Genomic DNA, 24,154 nt, shown 5'->3' with positions numbered 1-24,154 from the left:
TGGCCTGGCTTTGCCCCAGATGTGTGCATTTGGGGAGTAGACCAGCAAATGGAGGAGCTCTCTTTGCCACTTAGCCTTTCAAATAAATGGAGAGAGAGAGAGAGAGCGAGAGAGAGAGAGAAAGAGAGAGAAACACAGGCTGATGTCCAACTTATGTTTTTAAAATGGCTGTTAAGTTTTGGCAGAGCCCAAATCCAAGTGTCTTTTTAGGGGTGCATAGCAAGGACCCACAGCAGAACACACATTTCCTGTAGGCCTACTGTGTGCAGGGTGAGTGGTTAGCACAAAGTTGTGCCAACCTGAGGTGCCAACCTGAGTCTGAGAAGGTCCATAGGTACAACACGTATAGTGACACTGGGCAGTGTGGGAGTGGCTGCTGATGGTGAGAGGGTGGGGTGCATGAGAGTCTCAGTGGGACAGGGGAGCAGTCATCCTCTGGGGCACTGAAGAAGGCTCCTTGGCCAGGGGCACTGCTGAGCAGGTACAGGAGGGAGACTATTGCCTAAGAGGGCATGTGGGCAGTTGGATTGTGACTTCCCTGACAATACTCAGGTTCCAACCCCTGCAGCCCGTGCTGGCTAATTCCCAGGGATAAGGCGTTTTGCGGGTGGGAATGAGGATGTTGGGGTCTGGGAATGATCCGGGGTTATCTGGGTAGAGCAAATGTAATCATCATGTGGGTCCTTGTAGGAAGGAGACAGAGCGAGTTTCGACCTCGGAGGAGAAGGGGATGTGATGGAAACATGGAGAGAGAATTGAAGTTGAGGATGGAGGAAGGGACCAGGAGCCCAGGGATGCAGCAAACCAAACTCTGGAAAGCTCTGGAAAGCTCTGGAAAAGACCCAAATATCCTTCTTGCAGCCTCCAAAGGGGCCGCCTGCTGTCTCCTGACTCCAGACCAGGAAAACAGAACTGGGGTTTGTGGCTCCCCGGGACTCTGCAAGACAAAATTTGGGAGGCAGAGAGGCCAATGACATGGGCAGGCCTGGTTGGCAAGGCCCGCCCTGCACACCGCAAGTCTGAGTCCCTCCTTGTGCTGGGCCTGTGCCCCCCACACCCCTGTTGTGAGCCACCCATAGGTGGCACCTGCACTGCTGCTCTTGGCAGCCCACTCATGGGAGTTCTTGGCCCCCTGTGTAGGGAGGTTAGAGGACATAGTGGGGGAAGGGAGTTTTCTTGTGGGAAAGGGGGTAAGATGCCAGGAACCAGGACTATGTTGGAGAAACACTTGTGTGAAGAGCAGGGGCCTGTGAAAGGCAGTCAGAGATGAGGAGGGAAGCAGGTACATGGGGTCCCAGAGAACCAAGTTGAGGGGGTTTCAGCAAAGAGAACCAGGATTCCTCAGTGGGTCTCAAGGAGGATGGGGAAAGATGGCACAGCAGGGGCCCTGCCCATGGTGGCCTGGGGGCAAGGTCAAGAGGCAAAGACAGAGCAGGAAACTGACAGTGACAACTGAGCGTGTTGTATTTCTGGGGACAAAAGCAAGAGCAGTAGAAAAGCAGAGAGGAGCCAAGGTTTTAAGATGGCACAGTCACCGAAGGGCATGTCTGATGACCAAGGGAGGGAATGCAGAGGCAGAGAAAGGCCATGGATGCCCGAAAAGGAAGTTGCCATCAGGGGCTCAAGTACACTGGGAAGGAGGGGGAGGGAGACCCAGGGAGAGGAGAGCTGCCTCCGGAAGGAGGGTGCTGTGAGGAACGAACGAACAAATGAAGCAGAGACAAGGCTAGGGGTGGAGATGCCGGGGACCTTGATATCCAACAAAGCAACTACGGAGGAGTTCTTGCATGAGTGAGAGAGATTAGTAACATCATGGTGAGAGCTACAGGGTACTTGGCACTGGCTGGGCACCGCTGCCACACCAAGAGTTTCATGTGTGTTTTCTGCTCATCACCCATGGCCCACAAAGAAACCATCATAGCTTCCTCAGGGCAAGCAAATGAGTGGGTAAGAGGAGTCAGGCTGGGTCTGCTTTCCTAATCTAAAGAGCTTGGAGGCTTGAGGAGAAAGGGTTGGTGTGACCACTGTGAAGAATGTGCTGGAATAAACACAGAAGGCAGGGAGGCACGCTGGCCTGAGCGATGTCAGCTTGGACCAAGGCAGGTGCAGGGTTCAGCTGGGATCAGTTTAGGATTTCACAGCTGCAACCCGTGACCCAGGAATGAGGTAGGAAGGGTGGTGTCATGGCTGGGATACAAAGAAGTAAGGGGTGGGACTGGAGGCCAGAGTGCTGAGCAGGGAAGGGGGGTTTGGTCATGTTTGTGGATCATGTGATGTTCTGTCATCACCGTGGGATTCTCCTCTTTGGGGAAAGGGGGAAGTCTCTACTATGTTTGCTGGTTACAAAAATCCTCTGTGTTCATGACAGAGGCCCCAATGCCACAGAAGCCCACGGGGAGCCAAATGTTTGTGGCTCTGTCCTCAGGCCTCTGTACCACAGTCCGCACACAGTGGGCCCACAGTGAACATTGAACATTCCTGGCACGATGGAAGGACAGAATAGGGCCAGGAGATCCCACCTTGCTGGGGAGGACACATGGAACCATTTGATGTCTGTTTCTCCAGGTCAGATACTGGCATTTTGAAAAAGCAAAAATAGGAGCACACCACCCACATTGTATTGCAGCTGGTTTTGTTGCTTGCCTCTGTAAGGACTTTGTATCCTGGGTATTTAAGAAAGAGCCATTTCCCACGCCTGCGGGGAGGGGTCTGCTTGCTACACTGTTGCAGAAACAGACAGGAGCCAGTGAGACAGGGGAGAGAGAGCAGGTGGAGTGGTAGCCAGCTGGCTCTCAAGTGTACCCCTAAAAGGCTTGCTGTCTTCCCCACAGACTCCCAGCAAACTGTTACCCACCAGCCAGCTGGGAAGCGACATGTACTTGCACCATGCATGCCCGCCTGTCTGGGCTATGCCAGGGCATCACCCAGTGATTCTTCCAGAAATTCTTCCAGGAATTTCCCTCTTCATCTATATGACCTGTGGACAGGATTTGGCAACCTAGCCCTTCACGTGTGTTCTATTTCTTAGGGCAGTGTTCCAAAGGGCAGGCGGCTTGGTAAGGCTTTGAGGCTTTACCACTTCAGCCCCAGGACATGAAGCCCATTGTCTGACTCTGAGAAGGCCTAGAGATAGCAGGCTAATTTTCTGCCTGCAGTGCCAGCATCCTATATGATTGCTGGTTTGAGTCCTGGCTACTCCACTTCTGATCCAGCTCCCTGTTTATGGCCTGGGAAAGCAGTGAAGAATGGCCCAAATGCTTGGGCGCTTGGGCGCTTGGGCCCCGGCACCCATGTGGGAGACCTGGGAGAAGCTCCTGGCTCCTGGTCTTTGATCAACCCAGCTCTAGCTGTTGTAGCCATTTGGGGAGTGAACCAGCAGATGGAAAGTCTTTCTCTCTCTGTCTCTCCTTTGCTCTGTAACTCTGCTTTTCCAATAAAAAATTATTTTCAAAAAAGAGAAAACCTAGAAAGGACTTTTTTGGCTTTAACCCAACTTAGCTCCTGGCTAAGTCAGCAGCGCTGGCTGCCAAAGGAAGATGGGGCAGGCTCCTGATGGGAGGACAGCCAGCTGCACATCCCAGGCTGGCTGCCATGTGCATTCTGGCCAGGTTAAGCAGCAGGTCTTTGAGGCTTCTGACGACATCAGCCATGCCTCCTCTCCATGGAAGGGCTCACCAGGGCCCAGGAACTACGGCCCGTTGGGTTTCCCATTACTGGGTCCACATTCCAACCTTACAGGATTTTTTTCTTTTTTGTTCTATAAGCAAGCAGGTAGAGGCACAAAGACATCAAGGAACCTGTCTCATATATAACAAGTACACAATTGAAACTCAAGCCTTGGCAGCTGCTTTTTCTGAGCCACCACATGACAGTGCCAGAGGATTCTCCTGGGTCGCCCAGCGCCACTAAGCTAGCTGTCAACAGTTTTGGAGGAGGGGGTTTGTGGGTGGGGTCCCCATGATCACATCAGTGGCTTTAGAGGAAGAGAGACCCAACTTGGGGACTTGCTCTCCCAACTGGATGGTTTTTGCCACATCCAGCAGAGAGACCCTCACCAGGAGCAGGACAGATGCTGACCCTGTGTCCCTGGGCTTCCAGAGCTAGTTCAATACAGCCCTTTTGTGAATCAGTCGCAGGCCTTCTGAGATCCCAGACTAAGACGCTCAGTTAATGGTGTGTGGTGTGGATGTGGTGTAGCTCACCATAGGGAGTGAGAGCTCTTAGCTCTATCTCTGCCCAAGCTAATGACAGGGGCTGTCCTCTCAGCTGTGAGCAATGTATCCCATGCTGGATAAGAGGATGTGTGGGGTCAGAAAAAGCTGGGGCATGCGCATCACAAGGACTGGGTTTAGTACTGACCCTGTGGTCATTATCCTCCTCTTCATCCCCACCACCACCATCATCATCACCATCATCACCACCCCCATTCTCCATCATCATCACCATCATCATCACCATCATCATCACCATCATCACCACCCCCATTCTCCATCATCATCACCATCATCATCACCATCATCACCACCATCATCATCCCCATCACCACCATCATCACCACCAACATCCTCTTCTTCCTCCCAATCAAGTGGATTGTTCTGTGCCAGGCATTAGAGAGAACTTAGAACACAGAGAATGCTCTCATTCATCCCGTGGTTAAGGCATTTGGAGTCTTACCCTAATAGTGCTTACATTAGAAGAGAAAACGCTGCTGCGGGTAACTCCCTCTTCTCTGCTGAGTGGACAAAGGACAGGCCCTCCTCGTTAGCCTTGTTGTTATTTTTCTGTTATCTTTATTCCACCTTCTGAGAATGGACAGGCTGTAATCGCAGGACATGGGCACCAGTCCACCGCTTCCCCCGCGGCCACTCCAAGGAGTGCTATGCCAGGAGACAACAGCCGAGGCAAGAACAGCGAGAAAGGAGACCTCCCTCTTGGGAACACTGCATTCTCCATCCCATCCCCACAGGTCCGCAGCACATTAATACGGGAAGGAATTCTGTAGGCACCTGGTTAATGTCAACACCCATGACTATGAGGTCAGGAGAAAGGAAAAGACGTGAGTCTGAGAAACGTAGTGTGAACCACCTTTGGCAGCCTTTGTGGAGAGGGTGACCCCATGGCCGAACCTCCCAGTCCAGGTTTGTAGAGGGCCACCCGTGGTGCCTTTATAGGGGCTGCAGTGCCCAGCTGCCATCTTATCAGTGAGAGAACACAGGGCACACACAGCTGGGTCCTACCACTGCCAAGGGAGAGAGCTCGGTCTGTTTTAGTTCCAGTCTGGAAGGACATGACGAGTTTGGTGCACGTACACCCAACCCTTGGCCTTGACGGCAAGAACAGAAACCATGCGGCGGGGCAGCCTGCGCCTCCCCTTCCCTCTGTGCTAGATGACCAAGGGCAGGCTCTGCCTTGTTTTGGATTCTCCCTCTCTTGCTTCGTTAAAGAGCACTCCCAATCTTCCGGATGAAATCGAAGACACCCCAGCTGGGGCTACAGAAGCACCAGAGCCAGAAAGAACTCATCTCTTCTCATCCACTGCAGCAGGAATGCCAGCTCCTTGCAGTCTCTCTGGAGGGCGGTTTGGAGAGTGGCAGTGAGAGTCTTGCATGTGTCGCAGTGCCTCCAGCTTTGGCCTTGGGCTGTCTCGCTCCTCACTCAACACTTCCTTCCTATGTGGTGGCATTCACACCTCAGGCTTGAATCATCTATCCAGGCATCCATGCCTACCCAAGCGTCACCTCACTGATATTCACCAAGCACCTGCTCATCTCCCAGCCCCACACCCAGGCTGACAGCTGCCATCTGAGCCCCTCACCAGGGGTGTCTGCGTAGCCATCCTCACCTTCCTCCTTGAGCTCGGTGCTCCTTGCTTTGTGTGTTGAAAAGGGAGCGGGGCCTATCTTTCATCCACACAGGCACCCACAGGTCACACTCCATTCTCCCCGATGCTTCCAGCCACACCCAGTCCCACTGCAGAGGCCTTTGGCTTTCCCACTTCAATGCCCCGACTCTCTCTCCCTACTCTGACCCCTGCCTTAGGACACCTCCTGCCATTCCCAGGGGAGACTTATGGCTGGCCATCTTCCAGGACGTTTTCCATGGGTGACCAAGATGATGTTTTCAAAATGCAAAGCTGTCACATCGGCCCCTGACTCCAAGCCTGTCATTGGCTCCTTGTTGCTCTTAGGATAGCATGGCGCTTCTGCCCTAGGGCCCTGTGGGGGCGCATCTGCATTGCCCTGTCCAGCATGTCCTGTCCTATGCCTGCGCCTGTTTCTGTCACCCCTGCCACCAGAGGGCTCTCTCTGCTCAGAATCCTCTTTGTCTAACCACTTCTATGCATCCTACAGAACCCTGCCTTCCCCAACCAGGCCATACCTCACTGCAGTTGTCACCACGCACATTTGTTTAAATGATATTTGGGATTAATACCCACACCATCCCTCCTCTGAGGTCATATGTGGTAGGAATACAAGGGTAGTGCTTGTTTCAAGTTATTTGATTAAAATATTTAAATTAAGAATTCCTTTTTTCCTTTATTCAAAAAAACCCAGAAAGACAGAGATCTCCAATGTGCTAATTAACTTCTCGAACACCTGCAACAGCCAGGGCTGGCCCAGGCGGAAGCCAGGAGCCCAGAACTCCAGCTGGGTCTTCCACATGGGTGGCAAAAAACCAACATACTTGAGAGGTCACCTGCTGCCTGCCCCAGGTGTGCTTCAGCAGGAAGCTGGGTTGGAAGTGGAGCTGGGTCATGAGCCCTGGCACTGCCACCTGGGGGTGTACATCCCACGAGGGGCTTTCACCACTGCACCATGTGCCCATCCCGATTCCTGTTTTATGATGGAAAACATCGATACCCAGGCATCCCTGGCATGAATTCTGCCTGTTTTGGACCTATTGTCTGTACCCTGCTGTCCAACAGCACAAGCAAACCTACAGAAGGAAAACAGCCCAAAGCCTTCCAATTCCAGGGTCATAAAGACCCAAGGAACAGGACTGTGTACAACAATTGTCATCTCGGCACAATTGATAAAGGCAGAAAATCAGAAGCTGCTTAAGAAGCCACAATGGGGGATGGGCTCATAAAACATGGGATGTCGCAGTCCCTGGAATGCCCCTCCACTGCCCCTAACCCTCAGCCAGGCAGGGAGATGACGCAGGACCACATGTACTGACTCAGGTAGGGTTTCTTGATGACATAAAATCAAGAACAAACTAAAAATCACGGTGTGCAACATGACCGTTAAAGTACATGGCACCGAATGTTGTTCTGAGTACTGTGTGTGTCAGTGCCTGGAACCACCGTTAACAGATGGGCGCTCCCGATCATGCCCAGTTACAGGTGTGAAAACAGGCATGGGAAGACTCAATCATGTGTCCAGTTATTTCCACACGCAGATACCTTCCTTGCAAGGAACAGAATCTGACAGTCTCCTGCTGTGGGACGGTCATGAGCACCAACTCCATTCAACCGTCCTTTGTGTGTTGCTTTCACCCAAGGACCATGCTCCAATTTCTAATTGAAGAGGGAGACCAAGAAGGAAATCTTTGGCCACAGGCCTGCCAAGCCTTCCAGCATGGGAGGGTTCAACGTGGCGTTTCCAAGCCAGGCCGCTACGTGAGAATAAAAGCCCAGTAACCTTTGTCGGAGCTGGGTGGCTGGATGCCGAGATCCCGAAGGAGCTGTTCCGTCTCCTCCAGCCAGGACAGCGACAGGCCCAGGATGTCCCGTGTCACCTTCTGGAGCCCCGACACAGGCGGGCTCACCTGCAGCTGCTGCAGCAGGGCCACCTCCTTCTTCAGGTCGCTGCTGCAACAGGATGTTTTCATACAAGCCTGGGGGGAAAGAGAGGAGGTCATGGGGGGCCCAGTCGTGACGTGGCACCCCCTGTGACCAGTGGGGAGTGGTGTTGTTTGTGACTTGGCTGAGAAACCAACTTCCCTCACGGCCCAGTTGTTTGGTGGGAGGGAGAGCTTTTTTTTTTTTTTTTTTTTTTTGTACTCTAATTGGGATTTCTCAGGGTCCAAGCAAACCCATGTTTCAGGAAAATGCCATCCCAGAGCCAAAAAAAACTTCCCCGGTATGATTTGGTTGACTTCAGTTCATCAAAATTTGTGCCGAGATCAATGTATAAGTTGGCCAGCGGGGTGGTGGTTTCCTGATTTCCTGCCGGAGTGATGATGTGCCAGCCCTTGCACAGGATCCCCCCTGAACAGTGACTGCTGACTCCCAGAGCAAGCAGAAGCAGCTGCAGCCTCTGATAAGTCAGCCAGCATGGGGACCATGGCAGGTGCAGCCAGACCTTCAGGGTCCTGCTCCCAGTCAGGGTCGAAACCCATGGGTAGAAGCAGCCTCCCAGGGCCGGGCCAAAGCAGAAGCGCCAGTGAAGAGCTACAACAGTCCTTTGGCTTCTCTGAAAGTAACAGAACCCACAGGTGTGGAGTCTATAGACACCGAGGGCCAGTGCCAGGTAAAGACGCCTGGGCACCTTTCCTTGGTTAGGCCAAATTCACCCAGCAGGGAGGGGAGATGAAGGTGTGAAGTTCCCTGGTCCTCTGTTCCACAACAAGAGGAAAGGGCTGAGCTGTTCTGCCCACTGCACTTCTCGAAAGCTGGATGTCTCCCCAAGCACATAAGTAAGACACGAAGGATGCTGGAGGGCAGAGTCGCGCAGGGCACCTGACAGCCATCCAGCGATGCCTTCAGCTTCTCCACATTCTTCGCCGTCTCCTCCTGCCTGGAGTGACTCATCTGCGTCTCCTTCTGCAGGTTCCAGCGCTTCTGCTGAAAGTTCATGTTGTCCTCTGTGACCTGGGCAATCTTCTCTATTAGCTGGCAAAGAACACAGGCAAGACAGAGGTTGCTCTGGGGCAGGAGGACCTGGGTCAGGGCAGGGCAGGAGGGCAGGCTTTGACAGAGGACTTAGCTTTTGGGGGTCAGGATGGGACTCTGGGAGTAGAACACCTATTTTTTTTCTCAGGAGCTGCAGGCCTGTGCTGGCTCCCTGAGCCTAGCCTGATTGTCCTGCACCTGTCCGTGGGTCACATCAAGCCCAGCAGATGGATAGAGCCAGTCACCCCCTGATCAGGACAACTCTCGGCTTCGATCCAGAGGATGGGAAAGTGGAAGTGGTGACAGCCACCATCAGAGGCCCGTCTGCTGTCCTTCCACGGCTGTCCTTCCGGCATTGACTCCAGGGCTAGCAGAGGGGACTGGCCAGGAGCGAGCCGGCTGGTTGGGGTTGACTTTGGCAGACACATTTCGAGGGATTTTTTCACTGGCTTTGATTTGAGAAGCCTGGAAATCCCAAGAAATCAAAACAAATCTTTATGGTGTAGCAACAGTGCAAGAAATATGTGCCACCAACAGAAACAGAAACATATGCTCTCGGGGTCTGGCATCCGGATCTCTGAAGAAGGAAGGATGGAGTGTTGCGGTGATGGTGGTGGGAGGGCGGCACGCACCTGCTGGTCGGTGACCGGCTTGTCCTGGAAGGGCTTCACGCGTCCGTAGGTGGCCTTGATGATCTGACTTCTGAAGTGCTCCAGCTGCAGCACAAAGAGGGGACAGTGGTGTCAACAGGTGGTGGTGGGGGTAGCGGCAAGGGCCAGGGGCAGCACTTCTACCGCGGATCCAGGAGAAACCACTGGGCTACGCATCCAAACGGGCTTTATGTGTGATCAAAATTGTTAATCACTGCACACTGGATGTGGCGGTGCTCCCGGGAGGACAGGGGAGAGAGGGTTTTAATTACTTCTTGGGCAGGCTTGCCTAGTTTTATTGAGGCACATGGTACACACACACACACACACACACACACACGCCACAAGCTCTCACAGGAGCCACTCACTGCCAATTATCCAATGAGAAGTCTGAGGCCGGGGGCGCTTTTCTGTGATTGCTAAACTGGCATCAGGCTGTCAGGCCCGGAAAACGGGATGATAGAAAGGATGCCAGGTCAGAGAGAGGGCGGTTCCCTCTCCTGCCATGGACAGGAAGTACCCCTGTGACCACGCCCGGCACACTCGCTGTGCGTTCCTGGAGCCTGGCACACAGCCTGGCATGCAGCAGGCACTTGGTCAGAAGTCCAGGGGGCAGCTGCAGCTGTGGAGGGTGGGGCCTCAGACTTGAGTGTAAGAGGGTTCTGGTGACTTCATCCTGGATGCTGGTGTGTGCAGACCCAGGGGACGAGGGAGCACTGTAACATGGAGCCAGTGCTTAGGAACCCCGAAGCCAGGATATCGGGGGTCCATCAGGAGGGGAGAGACCAAGGAGCCTGGCTTTGGTCTCCTGGGAGAAGGAGGTGGTTATCTTCCATCATATGGGGCCTGGAAGCTGCCCCGTGGGCCAGGGAATCCACCGCAGGGCAAAGGGCCCTGGACCCAGGCCTCCACAATACATGACATAGTTTGGGGCAACCAAGTAGTGACATGGTCACCACCCTGGGGGGGCCACCCTGAGTCACCCCAGCAGGGTGCAGCCAAGGTCATGGACCATATGCTGAGCTCCTCCCCAGTCCTGTGGCCCAGGGAGCCCCTGCTTACCCAGGGATAGGTGTGCAGAGCAGGGTTTGTGAGCTACTGTCTCCCTGTCATGCGAGAGGACAGGTCCTGGGACTGGGTTCTGCGTCACTGGCCTGGGAAGGGTGGGATGTGGGACAAGGGGTGGGGCGTGGAGACAAGGGACGGAGCCGTTGGTGCCTCTGAGTGCTGGTGTGGGAGCACCTGGTCACACAGCCTAGTGCTGGCTGGGATGGTAGCAAATGGAGGCTCCTCGACAGGGACTGGAGGCAGGGTGGGGGCAGGGACGTCTTCCAGGATTATTTTTCTTAACCGTTTGGGTGGTTCCAGATGCTTCTGGAATCTGATAGGCCACAGGGTGGATGCCCTCTCCTGGAATCAATAAATACACACATATACACACAAGGCATATAGTCACACACATGTGCACACACAGTGAGACACACACATGTACACACAACTGCACATACAAGTGCACACAGGCATCTGTTCACACACAGACACATGCACACAGTGACACACAGTACACACCTGTGTAATACATAACTGCACACACACTATTTCATGGATCCCAGGGGCCACAGTTGCCTGAGAGCGTGCTGTGCGGAGCAGTCCACGGCAAGGGTTCAGCTTCCTGCGCTGGGCTCCTGTTTGCTCTCTCTCACCCTTGTGTAAAGTCTCGCCTGGTGTTTCCTGGCTTTGGGGCCACTGGGCCATCTCGGCCTGGGCATTGGAGGAATGGCTCTGTCTAGGACCTCCCTCCCTGCCCCAGTGTGAACCCTGGGCATTTTGAGAGTAGTGACATTTCTTTACTGACACTGTGACACCTCCTAGGGGTGAGGGGTGGTGGTTAGGGGAAGAACAACTCGTCAATGTCAGAACCAGATACTGGGGAAAGTTCTAGAAGCACACGGGTGGTCCAAGGCTCGGTGGGGTCAAGTGTTGAGCCTGGGTTGGCTGTCTGGCCAGGGTCTCAGCCCCCTGAACATGGGAATGGGTACCTCCCTGGGATGTTTCTGGGATGGAAATAAGGCTGGCATCATGTGTCCTCAAGGTCACTGGGGTGTTAGGATGAATCCCCCATGCCCTGCTGGTCACTCAGGTGCACAAACCCTTGGGGAACCGTGGCCACGGGGAGCTCCGAGCCTACCTGACCTACTGCCCTCTCCAAATTGGTTTTAATGAGGCTCTCTCTGTTCCCCATTTCTTGCAGCTGACGCAATTTCCTTCTGGAGTCCTCTTGAAGCTCTTCGACCTGGAACAACCGTGAAAGCATGTGCCTGCTGCTAACGTGCATGTAATGCACTCTGGGGAAGTCCCTCTGGGAAGCCTAATGGCCATGGGGGGTCCCCAAGGGCTAGGGGCAGCTGCAGTCGTGTGTTTGGGGTCACAGGCCCGCACAAGGTGGATATGGGGAGGCCTGGCACCACCCTCCCGGCGGAGAGGGCCAGGGTGTGTCCCCTGGGCTGGGCCGTGTTTCTCCATTCCCAGGCTTCAATCTTGGCTCTTGGTCCCTAGCCGTATGACATGGCCAGGTCACCGCACTGGCCTGGGACATGGCCTTCGCTCTTGGCCTAGTAGAGTTGTTGGGGGAAATTCAGACAATTCAGCATAGGAGATGGGAGCGTGGCATTCCATATTGGAGTGCTGGTTTGAGCCCCAACTGCTCCACTTCCGATGTGGCTCCATGCTCATGCGCCTACAGAAGCAGCAGAAGTTGGTCCAAGTATCTGGACCCCCTACCACCCTCGTGGGAGAGCTGGTTGGAGTTCCAGCCTCTTGGCTTCAGCCTGCCATACTCTGGCTGTTACAGTCCTGGCTCATCCCTGTCTCTCCTCTCTATTGCTCTGCCTTCCAGATAAATCAGTCTAGGCAAGTGTGTTCTGTTTTGGTGTTACCTGTATCAGGTAGAAGGGGACTCCCCGCTGTGCAACATCTCTGATACTATAAATAACTGGCCCAGGTGGGATACGTTAGTGCAGTTAGGCTACTTCAGGATTTATTACTGTCCTTTTTACTGTTAGTGCACTCACCAATGCAAGCCAGTTGGTGAGCTTGCTAAGTAGTGGCTCTGAAGGAATTATCCCAACTGGCAAAATAAAGCGCTGGAAGCCTATTAATTCTTCCCTTGCTTGGGTGGTGGACAGAACAAGTGAACTTGCATGTGTTCTATGCTGCCCTCTGCTGGCCACTGTGCTGCTCAGCTCCTGTCTTGTAGATTTGCTTTGGCCCCAGGGGATTTGGGGCCAAAGCAAATCTACAAGACGTTTATTAGGTGGCTGGAGAAACAAGTTTAAAAATCCTAGGAAAGTATTTCTAAGCAGCTCTGTCCCCTGGGAAAGGCAGGCAGGTCCTCTGGGCCATGACTGCCTCACTGGAAAACCTGCCCTGGCCTTGCCGTGCTGTGTCTTGGACATCGGTGTCTGCAAAAACAGAGGCTGGCCCTGTCCTTCATCTGCCACGTGCTTCTAATCTCCACACACGGCATCCCCATGCCCAAAGCCTCAACTCAGGGCCCAACTCTGAGCCTCACTTCTCTTATCTGTAGGATGGGCACCATCATTTCTAGATCCCAGAGCTGCTGCGACGATGAAGACCTGCTGGGCACCCTGCCTGGGACCTGGTAAATGACTGATGTGGTCTCCATTGTTGTTACTAGCTAATGGAAAACGCCAGGCCCAAGGGTGAGCCAGGAAGCCCGTAGGAGATCACACACCTAAAGACAAGGAATCCACACACAGGCAAGTCATAAACAAACTACTGAAAATCAAGGGAAAAGAGGATCTAAAACCCAGCCAGAGCCACAGAGATTCCAGCATGATGCAATTGTAAGGCAGAGCCAAAAGACCAGTGATGCTGGACTTCATGCTGCCTAAAAGACAGAAATAGTGGCCGGGCGTGAGTGTGGGGGAGCAGGGCTGAAGTCACAGCTTGGGGTCGCCTCCTTCCATTTCAGAGTGCCAGGTTCAAGTCCTGCCCCCTGATTCTGATCCAGCAGCCTGGCACTGGGCACCCTGGGAGGAAGCAGGTGACAACTCTAACACTGGGGTCCCTGCCACGTATGAAAGAGACCCAGTGGCGATCCAGGCTCCTGGCTTTGGCCAGCCGGGCCCATCCCTGAATGTTGTGGACATTTGGGGGAGTAAAGCAGCAGAGGAGGATCTCTCTGTGCCTTTCAAATGGAACATAAATGAGAAATGAAACTTCAGAAAAGGAAATTAAATGTAGAATTTAACATGTGTCAAAATCTATTTTGAAACCTGAAGCTGAATACAGGCATTCCAGACACAGGTGTACATGAACACACACACACACACACACTTCTGGGGGAATGTGCCATTGGCAGAGCCACATGAAGACACACTAAGGGATGATTGGCAGGTAGGAGACGCACCAGGAAGGTGTGACAGTGGGTATTCAGTGTATAAAATCACTAAGACTTTCTTGGGTTTCAAGTAGGAGAGGTTTAGATGAGGCAAGTGAAGTCAAGGTGTCCGCGCTGAGAGCCACTGCGTTGTCAAGGGAGATGGCCAAGTTACCAGGGGATGTTGGAGCTGGGTTGAAGATGCGTGTGGGAACCTTCAGGATAACCACAAAGAGGAGCAAAGGAATGAACACTTCCTCAGCTACCACACAGAAAAAAAAATGGAGGGATTAAAAAAAGACCAACTCCAGAGAGTGCAAGACTAGCGCAGGAGAGACAAGGGGCAAGAGGAAATCGAAACCTCAGCATTCCAGCAGCGACATGGCTAGAGATGAACTGGAAGATCGCATCAACCCACATGTTAGAAAAACCACCCGCTGCTATCAAGCGGTACGTTTAAACTCAAAGAAGAACTTTCAGGAGAGGCATAAAGATATGCTATGAAGATTCTTACTAAAACACAGCACGTGTAGCCAGTGCGATTATATCTGTGACCAGGTAGGCTTTTGAAGGAGAAACACCACCAGAGATACAGAGGGTGTCTCGCGACAGTCAAGGCTTGGTTCGATGTGAGACACTAAACTTCTATGCACTTAGCAATACACAATGCAAAAATGAATGATAAATAGACCAGTCCACAATCATGATGGTCTTAAAAAAGATGCCTGTCTTAGCAACGGACAGAACAGGAGAAATTAGGTGTTAAACACCGGGGGCCCATGGGGTGCAATGGACGCCTGTAGGATACTGCAACAATGAACATAGAACACTTCTTCAGGGGGCACAGATGGAACCAGCACTGACCACAGGCAGGTCCTAAGGAAGCCTGCTTAGTAACAAAGGGTGGAAATCACAGAGGGTCTTCTCTGACCACTGCGTAAGCAATCAGGAACTCCTTGTGTGCTTAGAAATGAGGAGGTAACTTCAAATAATACTTGGGTCCAACGAGAAATTGTGATGAGACTTGGAAAACATCTTCACCTGACTAATGAAAATCCTATGCACTAAAATGTACGGAGTGCAGCTAAGACTTTATTTAGAGAAAAATTCGTAGCCCGGAGAGCAGTTTGACCCCATGATCACAGGACTATAGTCCTGATAGTCATAAGGAGCCCGGTAAATTCATGATTCTGCAATTATTTCTCTCTGGATCAATTCTTTTTTAGGTCAATTTCACAGTTATGATTTGTTTCCTTTATGAAGGCACTTCAGAAAGTTCATGGAAAAACAAAATAAAATATGAATTTATTCCAGCTTAAAGTTTTCTGAAATCCATGCATATGAGAAGTCTTCAAAAAAGTTGATGCAGAAAATGCACATCTATGGAAAAACTATGCATGGATTTAAAAACGTTTTTGCACAAAAACACGCATCTTTTGGTTTCATTTGTAACGTGAAAGAACTACAGAGAAGGGAGGAGATGGTCAGAAGTCTTCCAGTTATTCACTCTCCAAATGGCTGCCTAGGCTGGAACTGAGCTGATCCAAAGTCAGAAGCCAGGAGCTTCCTTTGGGTCTCCTACGTGGTGCAGGGGTCCAAGGTCTTGGGCCATCCTCCTCCACTTTTCCAAGCCATGTGCAGGGAGCTGGATCAGAAGTGGAGCAGCTGGGACCTGAACCAGGTTCACGGGTGAAAAATCAGCCTGCTACGCCACCATGGCAGCCCCTCCACAAACTTCTTTTTTTTTTTTTTTTTTTAAAGATTTATTCATTTTATTACAGCCAGATATATACAGAGGAGAGACAGAGAGGAAGATCTTCCGTCCGATGATTCACTCCCCAAGTGAGCCGCAACGGGCCGGTACGCGCCGATCCGAAGCCGGGAACCTGGAACCTCTTCCGGGTCTCCCACGCGGGTGCAGTGTCCCAATGCATTGGGCCGTCCTCAACTGCTTTCCCAGGCCACAAGCAGGGAGCTGGATGGGAAGTGGAGCTGCCGGGATTAGAACCGGCGCCCATATGGGATCCCGGGGCTTTCAAGGCGAGGACTTTAGCCGCTAGGCCACGCCGCCGGGCCCCCCTCCACAAACTTCTTGAAGCACCCTTGTGTCAAGGTTTCCCAGGCCCTGTCACATTTTTGCCAATCACAGCTCCAGCATGATGAGTTTGAGTTCATGACCCCAGTTTCTTCGAGGTCTTCTTTCCCAGATTACATTTCGCACAACTCAAGTTCTTTCAAGGGCATCGGATTCTCCTCGGGCGTGCAGGCAGCGGCTGCGTCACCCTGTCTGCTTTGAATTGGTGGGTTCAGTCTGTTGGAGTTACTTCCGTTGAGTCACTTTTGCTGTCCTCCACAGCGTGTGACTCCCAGACAGCTTCCTGAGGGTTTGTGAGGTCTAGATGGTTTTAGCTTCTGGTAAACATTTTGACGGTCACATTCTGGGAAAAGTGGGAAAATGGTGGGTCGTTTGGTTTTTTGTTTTTGACCATCCCCTGGCTTTGCTGCGTAGCCAGAGCTCCCAGGCTGTTTACACTCGCTCTTAAACAGACCGAGCTTCCTCTGGGACATTCATCTCCTACCCAAGTGGGTGATTCAAGCTGAAAGGATTTTGCCCAGCTGCCTCAGGACCCTGGCATGTCATGTCACTTGACAGGCCGTGAAACATGCGACCCCAAACGTCTGTTACACGACTCTTCACTTAGCTGCTGCTTTAGGGTACAGGGGTTGGGTAGAGCCTGGGCTGTGGACTTCCTGAGGCCTGTGACATTCTTGGGTCTTGCCATGCTCAGGCAACCGTAGAGGGCACTTGAAAGTCAAAACATTGATGGCAGGCTGATTTTTCAAGTGGATAATTTTGGGGGAAAGTCCTGTGGCATAGTACGCTAAGCTGCTGCCTATGATGCCGGCGTACTATATGGGTGTTGGTTCAAGCCCCAGCTTTTCCACTTCTAGTCCAGCTCTCTGCTAATGTGCCTGGGAAAACGGCAGAGGGTGAGCCAAGTGCTTGGGCTCCTGCACCCATGTGGAAGACCCAGAGGAAGCTCACGGTCCCTGCCTTCACACAAATCCAGCTGTGGCTGTTGCAGCCAGCTGGGGAGTGAACCAGCAGATGAAAGCTTACTCTCCCCTCTCTCTCCTGTGACTCTACCATTCAAATAGGTAACCACATCTTGAAAAAAACATGGTGGATGATTTTGTACAGTCTGCGGATGATCTGATAAATATTCAATAGCCTAGGGCAGAAAAACAAGCGCAGTGTTGGAAGCAATGGAAGGTTCTGTGAGGACGCCCATGTCCCGCCTGTGTGCTGTCCAGCCAGGTGGCAGCCACTGCTGTGGACACTCGCTGTGTGGCCGCAGCAACCGGGAAACCGAATCTTGGTGACTTTTTCCCTCCCTTTTAATGAAAAGAAACTCACCCGACACATGCAAATTGTACCTATGAACTGGGAACTGTGTAGGTCTCCATAGGCACACACGTTATGCACTACCTGCTCAAGTTATTTCCATCTCTGAAAATACTGCACACCCTGTGAGCGAAAACATCCAACCCTTTCTGTTAGTGCCCAGAGCTGTACTCAACCTTACTGACATCTCATTAAGCAGCCACATGTACCCCAGGCTGCTCTTTCCAATAGCACAGGTGCACGGGACCCCCAGCTAAGGTCGGTCACCAATGACAAGTGTGTGATGTTACATCCACTGACTTCTGGAGGTGGGGGTAGGCCCCATTAAGAAAAACAAGGAGGAATGTTACAGGGCAGCCCGCGGTAGCGACACCCACGAAGGCTTTGGAGCCAGACCTGGGCTCTAGCCTTGCCACAGCCACTGAACTCGGGTGGTCACTGCATAGCTGCCTCTGCCTGGGACCCCTTGTCTCAGCGTTGCTGAGGGCTTCATACCAGCACCGACCACACGGGGTCGCTGTAAGCGCCTGACCCCAGCTGTCCCCGGGCCTGGAGAGATGTGACCCCAGTGCTCACCTGCCCCTGGGCACGTGGCGGCCCCATACCTTGCTCTTTTCACGCAGCGTCTTGGAGATCACGGTCTGTTCTGTGCTGCTCTTCCTCAGCGCCTCCCTCAGCTTCTTGGTTTCCTTCTCCATGTCTTGGATTTGCTGAAAAAGTTTCAACAACAGCGAAATGGGTTTCCTGAGGGGGCAGAGGGGCTGCCCACTGGGCCCAAAGGCTGGGGCCAGGTTGGCTAGTCCCTTCTATGGCTGCGGACCAAGGAGACATGAATTCACACGCTGGCTTTAAACAGTCCAGGAAAAATGTGTGCAATGAGAAAAAAAATCACACACAGATTCCACAGTGTTTGCACCACAATACTTGTACTTTAACCCCATTTTGCATGAACTATGTGAAGGACCCTTGCCCTAGAAGGGTTGAAGAAAGGAAAATGACCTGTTTCTAGACTAAACATCAGGACACGCCCGCTGCTGCAGCAGGGTCCTTTCTCTTAGGGCACAGTCTTGAGGTCAACCCAAAGCAGGTGGGGTTCCCCGCCCTCCTCTTTGGGGACGGAGTGGCAGTGTTCCTGGCCCACGCCGTGCCAGTCTCCTCCTGGTGTCTGACAGGGTGTTGAGGAGCCGAGCCTCCCAGCTTGGGAGAAGTGACCACGTGGATGTGGTGCCGGGCAGGGGCAGGAGAGGGTGGTCCAGGGAACAGACGCTAATATCTCAGTCCTCCTGCTTCCTTCTGGTTTGTTTCTATGACTTGGTGTGAAGTGAAGCATTTAAATAAAACTACGTAAGGGAGGAGTTTGTGCCAAGGACAGTGCTGTGCCTGTTGGGCGTCACAGGTCTGGGGTCAGGCAGGTGATGATAGCTGGCTGGTCTCCCGTCTCCATCCCTAACCCTGTCCTAACCCAGCCTGGCCCCCAGGAGGGAGCTAGAACCCCAGGAGACGGTGTTTTCCTTGGTCTCCCTGCTGCAGCTGCTTGTTGGGACTGGAAGCTAAGACAGGCTGAAGGCAAACAGGGCCACACTGAGAAGCAACTGCAAAGCCCCGGGGTGCTGGGCTTGGTGCCGGCCCGTGTCTCCGTGCTGGGCTTGGTGCTGGCCCTGTGTCTCTGTGCTGGGCTTGTGCCAGCCCCGTGTCTCCGTGTTGGGCTTGTGCCGGCCCTGTGTCTCCGTGTTGGGCTTGTGCCGGCCCTGTGTCTCTGTGCAGGGCTTGTGCCGGCCCTGTGTCTCTGTGCAGGGCTTGTGCCGGCCCTGTGTCTCCGTGGGCGCCCCTGCGGGGGGACTCTGACTCACAGCTTTGCAGGCTCTCAGCTCTTTCTCCTGGGTGTCCCTCAGGTCCTTCTCAGCGTCTCCCTTCTTTAGCTCTTCTTTCAGGGTGGAGTACTAGGGAGGAAAGGGGGCAGCAAGGAGCAGGCCATGGTTGGCGACGTGGGTGACCCTGAAAGCAGTTCCTAAAGTACTCACACACTCAGGTGGCGAAAGGCAAGACCCCCTGGGTCCTGGGTACACCCTGAGCCTGCAGTAGCCCCATGGTCTGCCCCTAGTCAGACGTGTCTCCACCTACTCTCACAGGCCAGCGGTCTAGACCAGCCGTATGGGGGCAGCTGAATGGGGTCCAGGAGTCCACACTGATGCCTTCAGGGGGGCTCTGGCGAGAGTTTTGTGCCTGCTACCCCAGGTTTGGAAGACGTGGGGCGGAAGCCTCACTCAGGGCAGTGTGGAGGGAGGGAGTGTGTGCAGCTGTGGCTGCCGCCTCCAGGAGGAGGAGCACATTTTAGGGACCATGGCAGTGTACAGAGTGACTGCCAGGGTCCGACGAGTATCAGCAACGTGCGTGACGATGTCCAGAGGAGCCCGCTCTGTCCACACTGTGTGCACGCGAGACACCACTGTGGGGGTTTTGGTTACTAACTCAGGACCCCAGATGTAAAGCCCCCGTTACAGCTTCATCTGCAGGCGCTTCTAGGTGACGGCGGGGGGAGCCGTGACACAGCTTTCGGAGCGCTGGTTCTTTTCCGCTCTTTCTGATTTCACGTCTTTCCGATTTCTGGTTTCCTCACACAGCACACACAACTACAGCGAAGGGATAGCGTTTCAAAGGTCTGTGATGGTGGCCTTGGCGTGAGGCAGCCACAGAACACAGAGGAGGCAGACCCCGCTCCAAGGTCGCAGAGAAAGGGGATACGACAAAAAGAGCCCAGATGCACTTGGCGGGTGGAGCAGGTGACCAGGGGCTGTTCCCTCTTGTTCCTCCCACCCAGTCGCAGCTCTACAGCCCATTTTCTTCCTCAGCACACTCACACGCTCCTGCCCTCACATGCAGACACGCAACCACACACACTCTCATGAACACAAGCACACACCTAACGCACAAACTCACACACATGCACGCAACATGCGTGGCGAGGCGGCGAGCAGTGCAGCAGCAGAGGGCACATCTAGAACCAACGCTCTTGCTCCCCAGAAAAAGAATTTGCCGCAAAAGGCAAGCTCTGCCTGGTCTGCCCGATGCCACAGCTCATGTCTTACCCTTCCCTAGCTCCAAGCTGGTATGGCGAGGAGTGGCACTTGGTGCCCAGGCAGCCGGCCTTGACACAGACCTTCAGGAGCTGTGCCCACCTTGGCTTGCATGCACACCTGGTTAATCCACCTGGCACTGTCCCTATCAACTCTCCTGGGTTGCCCTCTGGAGACAAAAGCCTCGATTTTTCCCGTGACAAGCCACAGGCAGGCCAGAGACATTGAGACATCGATCCCATAAAGCCAGCAGGGAAAGCACACTTGGCCAGTAGTCCAAGTCACATTTGAAATGCCCTCAGCCAGCCCACCAGGGTCATCTCACAAGCAGGAATGTGCACCCTCTAGTCAGGGGGAAGAAATGGAAGCTGCACCCCTGCGTCTTGACCTGCAGCCCTCTGCTTTGGGGTGACGGACAGAGAGGGGTGCACTGCAACATTCCCTCCCACTGTCACACCAGCTTTCTGGGAGCAGACACGGGTGGGTGTGTTAGTGGCTGGCCCTGGCTGGGAGGCTGGTCAGCGGCAGGTGCTGGAGCTGAGCCCGCTCCTTGCTAACTCTGACCTGTGCGCACGCAGGTCTCTGCAAGTCTCCCAAGATCCCAAGGCTCCTCTGGGTGGGCATCTCATGTGCCCCCTGCCCATTTCTGCACCAGCCCCATGGTATGTGTGAGGGCAGAGTAGGTGAAAAGCCAGGTCCGAGAGAAGCATACTGAGTGTGTCTCCCGCGGTGACCCCCTGCCACCCGTGGCCGCTGCCCACACTCACCTTGGAGCCCAGAGCTTCGAGCTGGTCATCCTTCTCTTTGTTCTTGCTTTTCAGATGATTCACCTGCTCTTGCAACTGCTGAACTTGCTCATCCCTCGCTAACATGTCTTTTTGCAAAGATGACAGCATCCCTGGAAGAAGAAGGTTCAGGCAGGGAGAACAGGGCATCACTGTGGTCCCCGTCACTGCTGGGCACACAGGAAGGGCATCACTGCGGTCCCCATCACTGCTGGGCACACAGGACGGGCATCACTGTGGTCCTGGTGTCGCTGCTGGGCACACAGGACGGGCATCACTGTGGTCCCCGTCACTGCTGGGCACACAGGACGGGCATCACTGTGGTCCTGGTGTCGCTGCTGGGCACACAGGACGGACATCACTGCGGTCCCCGTCACTGCTGGGCACACAGGAAGGGCATCACTGCGGTCCCCGTCACTGCTGGGCACACAGGACGGGCATCACTGTGGTCCTGGTGTCGCTGCTGGGCACACAGGACGGGCATCACTACGGTCCCCGTCACTGCTGGGCACACAGGACGGGCATCACTGTGGTCCTGGTGTCGCTGCTGGGCACACAGGACGGGCATCACTGCGGTCCCCATCACTGCTGGGCACACAGGAAGGGCATCACTGTGGTCCCTGTCACTGCTGGGCACACAGGACGGGCATCACTGTGGTCCCCATCACTGCTGGGCACACAGGACGGGCAACCTGGAGGGCATCCCCAAGCATCCCAGAGGCTGGCAGGTGCTGGGACCCAAATCCTCCAAACGCCACCTCTTTCAGGTCTCTGTGGACACAGGGGGTGTCAGTGAGAAGCCTCTGGAGGGCATCAGCATGATGGGCCCGGGGACCTCTGAGAGGAGCCAGTAGCAGCCGTGGGATGGGCATGAGGTGGAAGAGGACACACTGGAGGCTGGTGAGGGGGCAGACGGCTGCACGTTCCGTCTCTGTGTGTATGAGCCGGGTGGTCTTGAGCAAGTTTAACCTCCTGCTGAGGTCACAGAGCTATGGTAAGGACTGGAGGGGATGGAGGAGAACCCATCAGAGTGCTTCTAGTGTGAATCCCGTAACCATCTGTGATTTTCCATAGATGGACCCAGTACTCCTGGTCCCGGTACTGCCCGCGCCCCATTTGCTCAGACTGACGTATACTGCCAGGAGGAACCTGTGGAGGGAGTGGCGTTGAAGCCCAGCCTCACTGAAATGAGCCTTGTGGCTTCTCCTGTGCCAGCGCTGATTCCTCAGCCTGGGGAAAGCCCACCAGCATGCTGCGCAAGGGGGACACTCAGCTAACTATCAGGGAAGGCCCTTGTGGCGAGGACCGAGACCTCCAGCCCCAGTACGACCTCACTATGTCATTGGGGATTATCCTGCAGGTTCTCTTCTTGGAAGGACACCTGCCCCAAGTTAGCGGCAGGTGGGATTTCATCAAGGCCAAGCAGCCGTGAACACCACGATGCCCAGGTTCATGTTGAGCAACAGCCCAGGCATGGGCTGCAGTGGCAGCAGGTGGAATCCTTGAGGGAGTTTGGCCAGGCAGGGCTAGGGCGACCCTCAGCCTACAGCTAACTCGGCCCATGGTCCTACCACGCCTTTTCTGGTCTCTGCCTTGTGTGTCCACAGGGTTTCCCCATCCTGGGAGTAGGAGGGGGGCTCTGCTCAGCTGATCACATGGTGGGTATTCTGTCAACTTGGGACTCACTCTGTGTAACCCCTGCCCACTCCCCCAGCTCCACTTCCTCCACTCAGGGGAGACCCCCAGGGTTCCCCTTTCTGCAGTGGCCTGGAAACTCTCTTGAAGTGGGAAGCTGAGGCGACTGTGGGGCCCACCTCGTTAGGTTCCTCTCTTCCCTCCGTCCCAGGATCATGGCCATGGGCTTCTGGGGGTTCCACAGAGAACCACCACCGTTCCAGATGCTTGCTGCATTTGGCTTCGATCAGTTCTTTCAGGAGGAAGAGAAGATCTAGGGCCTGTCACTCCCTCCACCCTCTCACAGGGGAAGGGGAGTCTGCTGACGGGAAGTGGCAATCTCCCTCAGCCTGGGGGACTGGCCCGGGAGGTGGAAGCAGGGCATGGGGCTGGCTCCAGAAGTACTGAGACTTGGGGGACACCATGATGACAGCAGAACAGCCTGATGCGTCTCCTGCCTGACATTCAAGAGTGATGAAAGCGCAGCTTGTAATCCAGCACACCCTCCTGAAGGGCTGTCTGAGTCCTGGCTGCTCCACTTCTGATCCAGCTCTCTGCTAATGCACCTGGGAAGAGCAGCGGAGGGCGCCCCACATGCCTGGGTCCCTGTAGCCACACGGGAGACCCAAAGGAAGCTCCTGGTTGTGGCCTGGTCCTGTGCTGGTTGTCATAGCCATTTGGGGAGTGAGTCAGGGGATGAAAGATCTCTCTTTCTGTTTCTCCTTCAAAATGAAGATAGAGGATAGACAGATAGACAGATAGATAGACAGATAGATAAATACTCTCTTAGGGCTGACTCTGAGCCAGATCCTGAGCTAGGAACTGGACAATAAAGCCTTTTGAGGATGAATGCTAGCTCACTGCTGAGAGGACCCCTAAGGCTGCACTGCAGTCCCCAGAGCAGAAGCTTAGCGCTTGATTGGTGATGTCTACCATGGCCATGGCCGTGAGGTCTGGGGTTGTGGCTCCAGACCCAGTTCCGACGCAGCTCACCGGAGGCAGTAGCGTGGTCCTTTCTAAGGTTCTCACCCTCGTTCTTCAGGGACGCGATTTCCGAGTTCCGCTCAGACAAGGTCTGGCACAGCACCTGGCTATAGCCCTTCTGCAGGGCACTGATCTGTCGGGGGAGGCAGCGCACGGTCAGACGGTGGCCAGCCGAGGTGTGCAAGGCAGTCACACAGGAAGGGTCTTGGGAGGTGGGGGAAATGAAGCCTTCCAGGCACAGGTGAGACTCTGTGTCATCAAACATGAATCTTATCTTTGCCTGGCTCCTTCCTGTGAGTTTCCCTGGCCTCTGGCTGCTCAGCCAGACGTGAGTCTCAAGTGA

At 54.1% G+C, this 24,154-nt stretch overlaps 1 protein-coding gene across 4 annotated transcripts in view; it reads right to left on the bottom strand.

Moving 5' to 3' along the window:
• FHAD1 (forkhead associated phosphopeptide binding domain 1) overlaps nt 1-24,154 on the bottom strand; it is a 111,161-nt gene that overhangs the window by 40,449 nt on the left and 46,558 nt on the right. For 3 of the 4 annotated variants that reach the window (XM_058675520.1, XM_058675506.1, XM_058675512.1), the window contains exons 7-14: nt 23,821-23,944; nt 21,136-21,266; nt 19,145-19,234; nt 17,900-18,004; nt 11,675-11,779; nt 9,469-9,552; nt 8,684-8,836; nt 7,644-7,839 (exon numbers count right to left, since the gene is read on the bottom strand). In XM_058675520.1, the coding sequence (XP_058531503.1) occupies nt 7,644-7,839; nt 8,684-8,836; nt 9,469-9,552; nt 11,675-11,779; nt 17,900-18,004; nt 19,145-19,234; nt 21,136-21,266; nt 23,821-23,944 (988 nt within the window). The remainder of the gene's footprint in view (nt 1-7,643; nt 7,840-8,683; nt 8,837-9,468; nt 9,553-11,674; nt 11,780-17,899; nt 18,005-19,144; nt 19,235-21,135; nt 21,267-23,820; nt 23,945-24,154) is intronic. The other variant, XM_058675528.1, reaches the window with a different exon arrangement.

The sequence above is a fragment of the Ochotona princeps genome, chromosome 2, assembly GCF_030435755.1.
Source record: "Ochotona princeps isolate mOchPri1 chromosome 2, mOchPri1.hap1, whole genome shotgun sequence".
NCBI classification, from domain to species: Eukaryota; Metazoa; Chordata; class Mammalia; order Lagomorpha; family Ochotonidae; genus Ochotona; species Ochotona princeps.
This window is presented reverse-complemented; position numbering and strand designations above follow the sequence as displayed.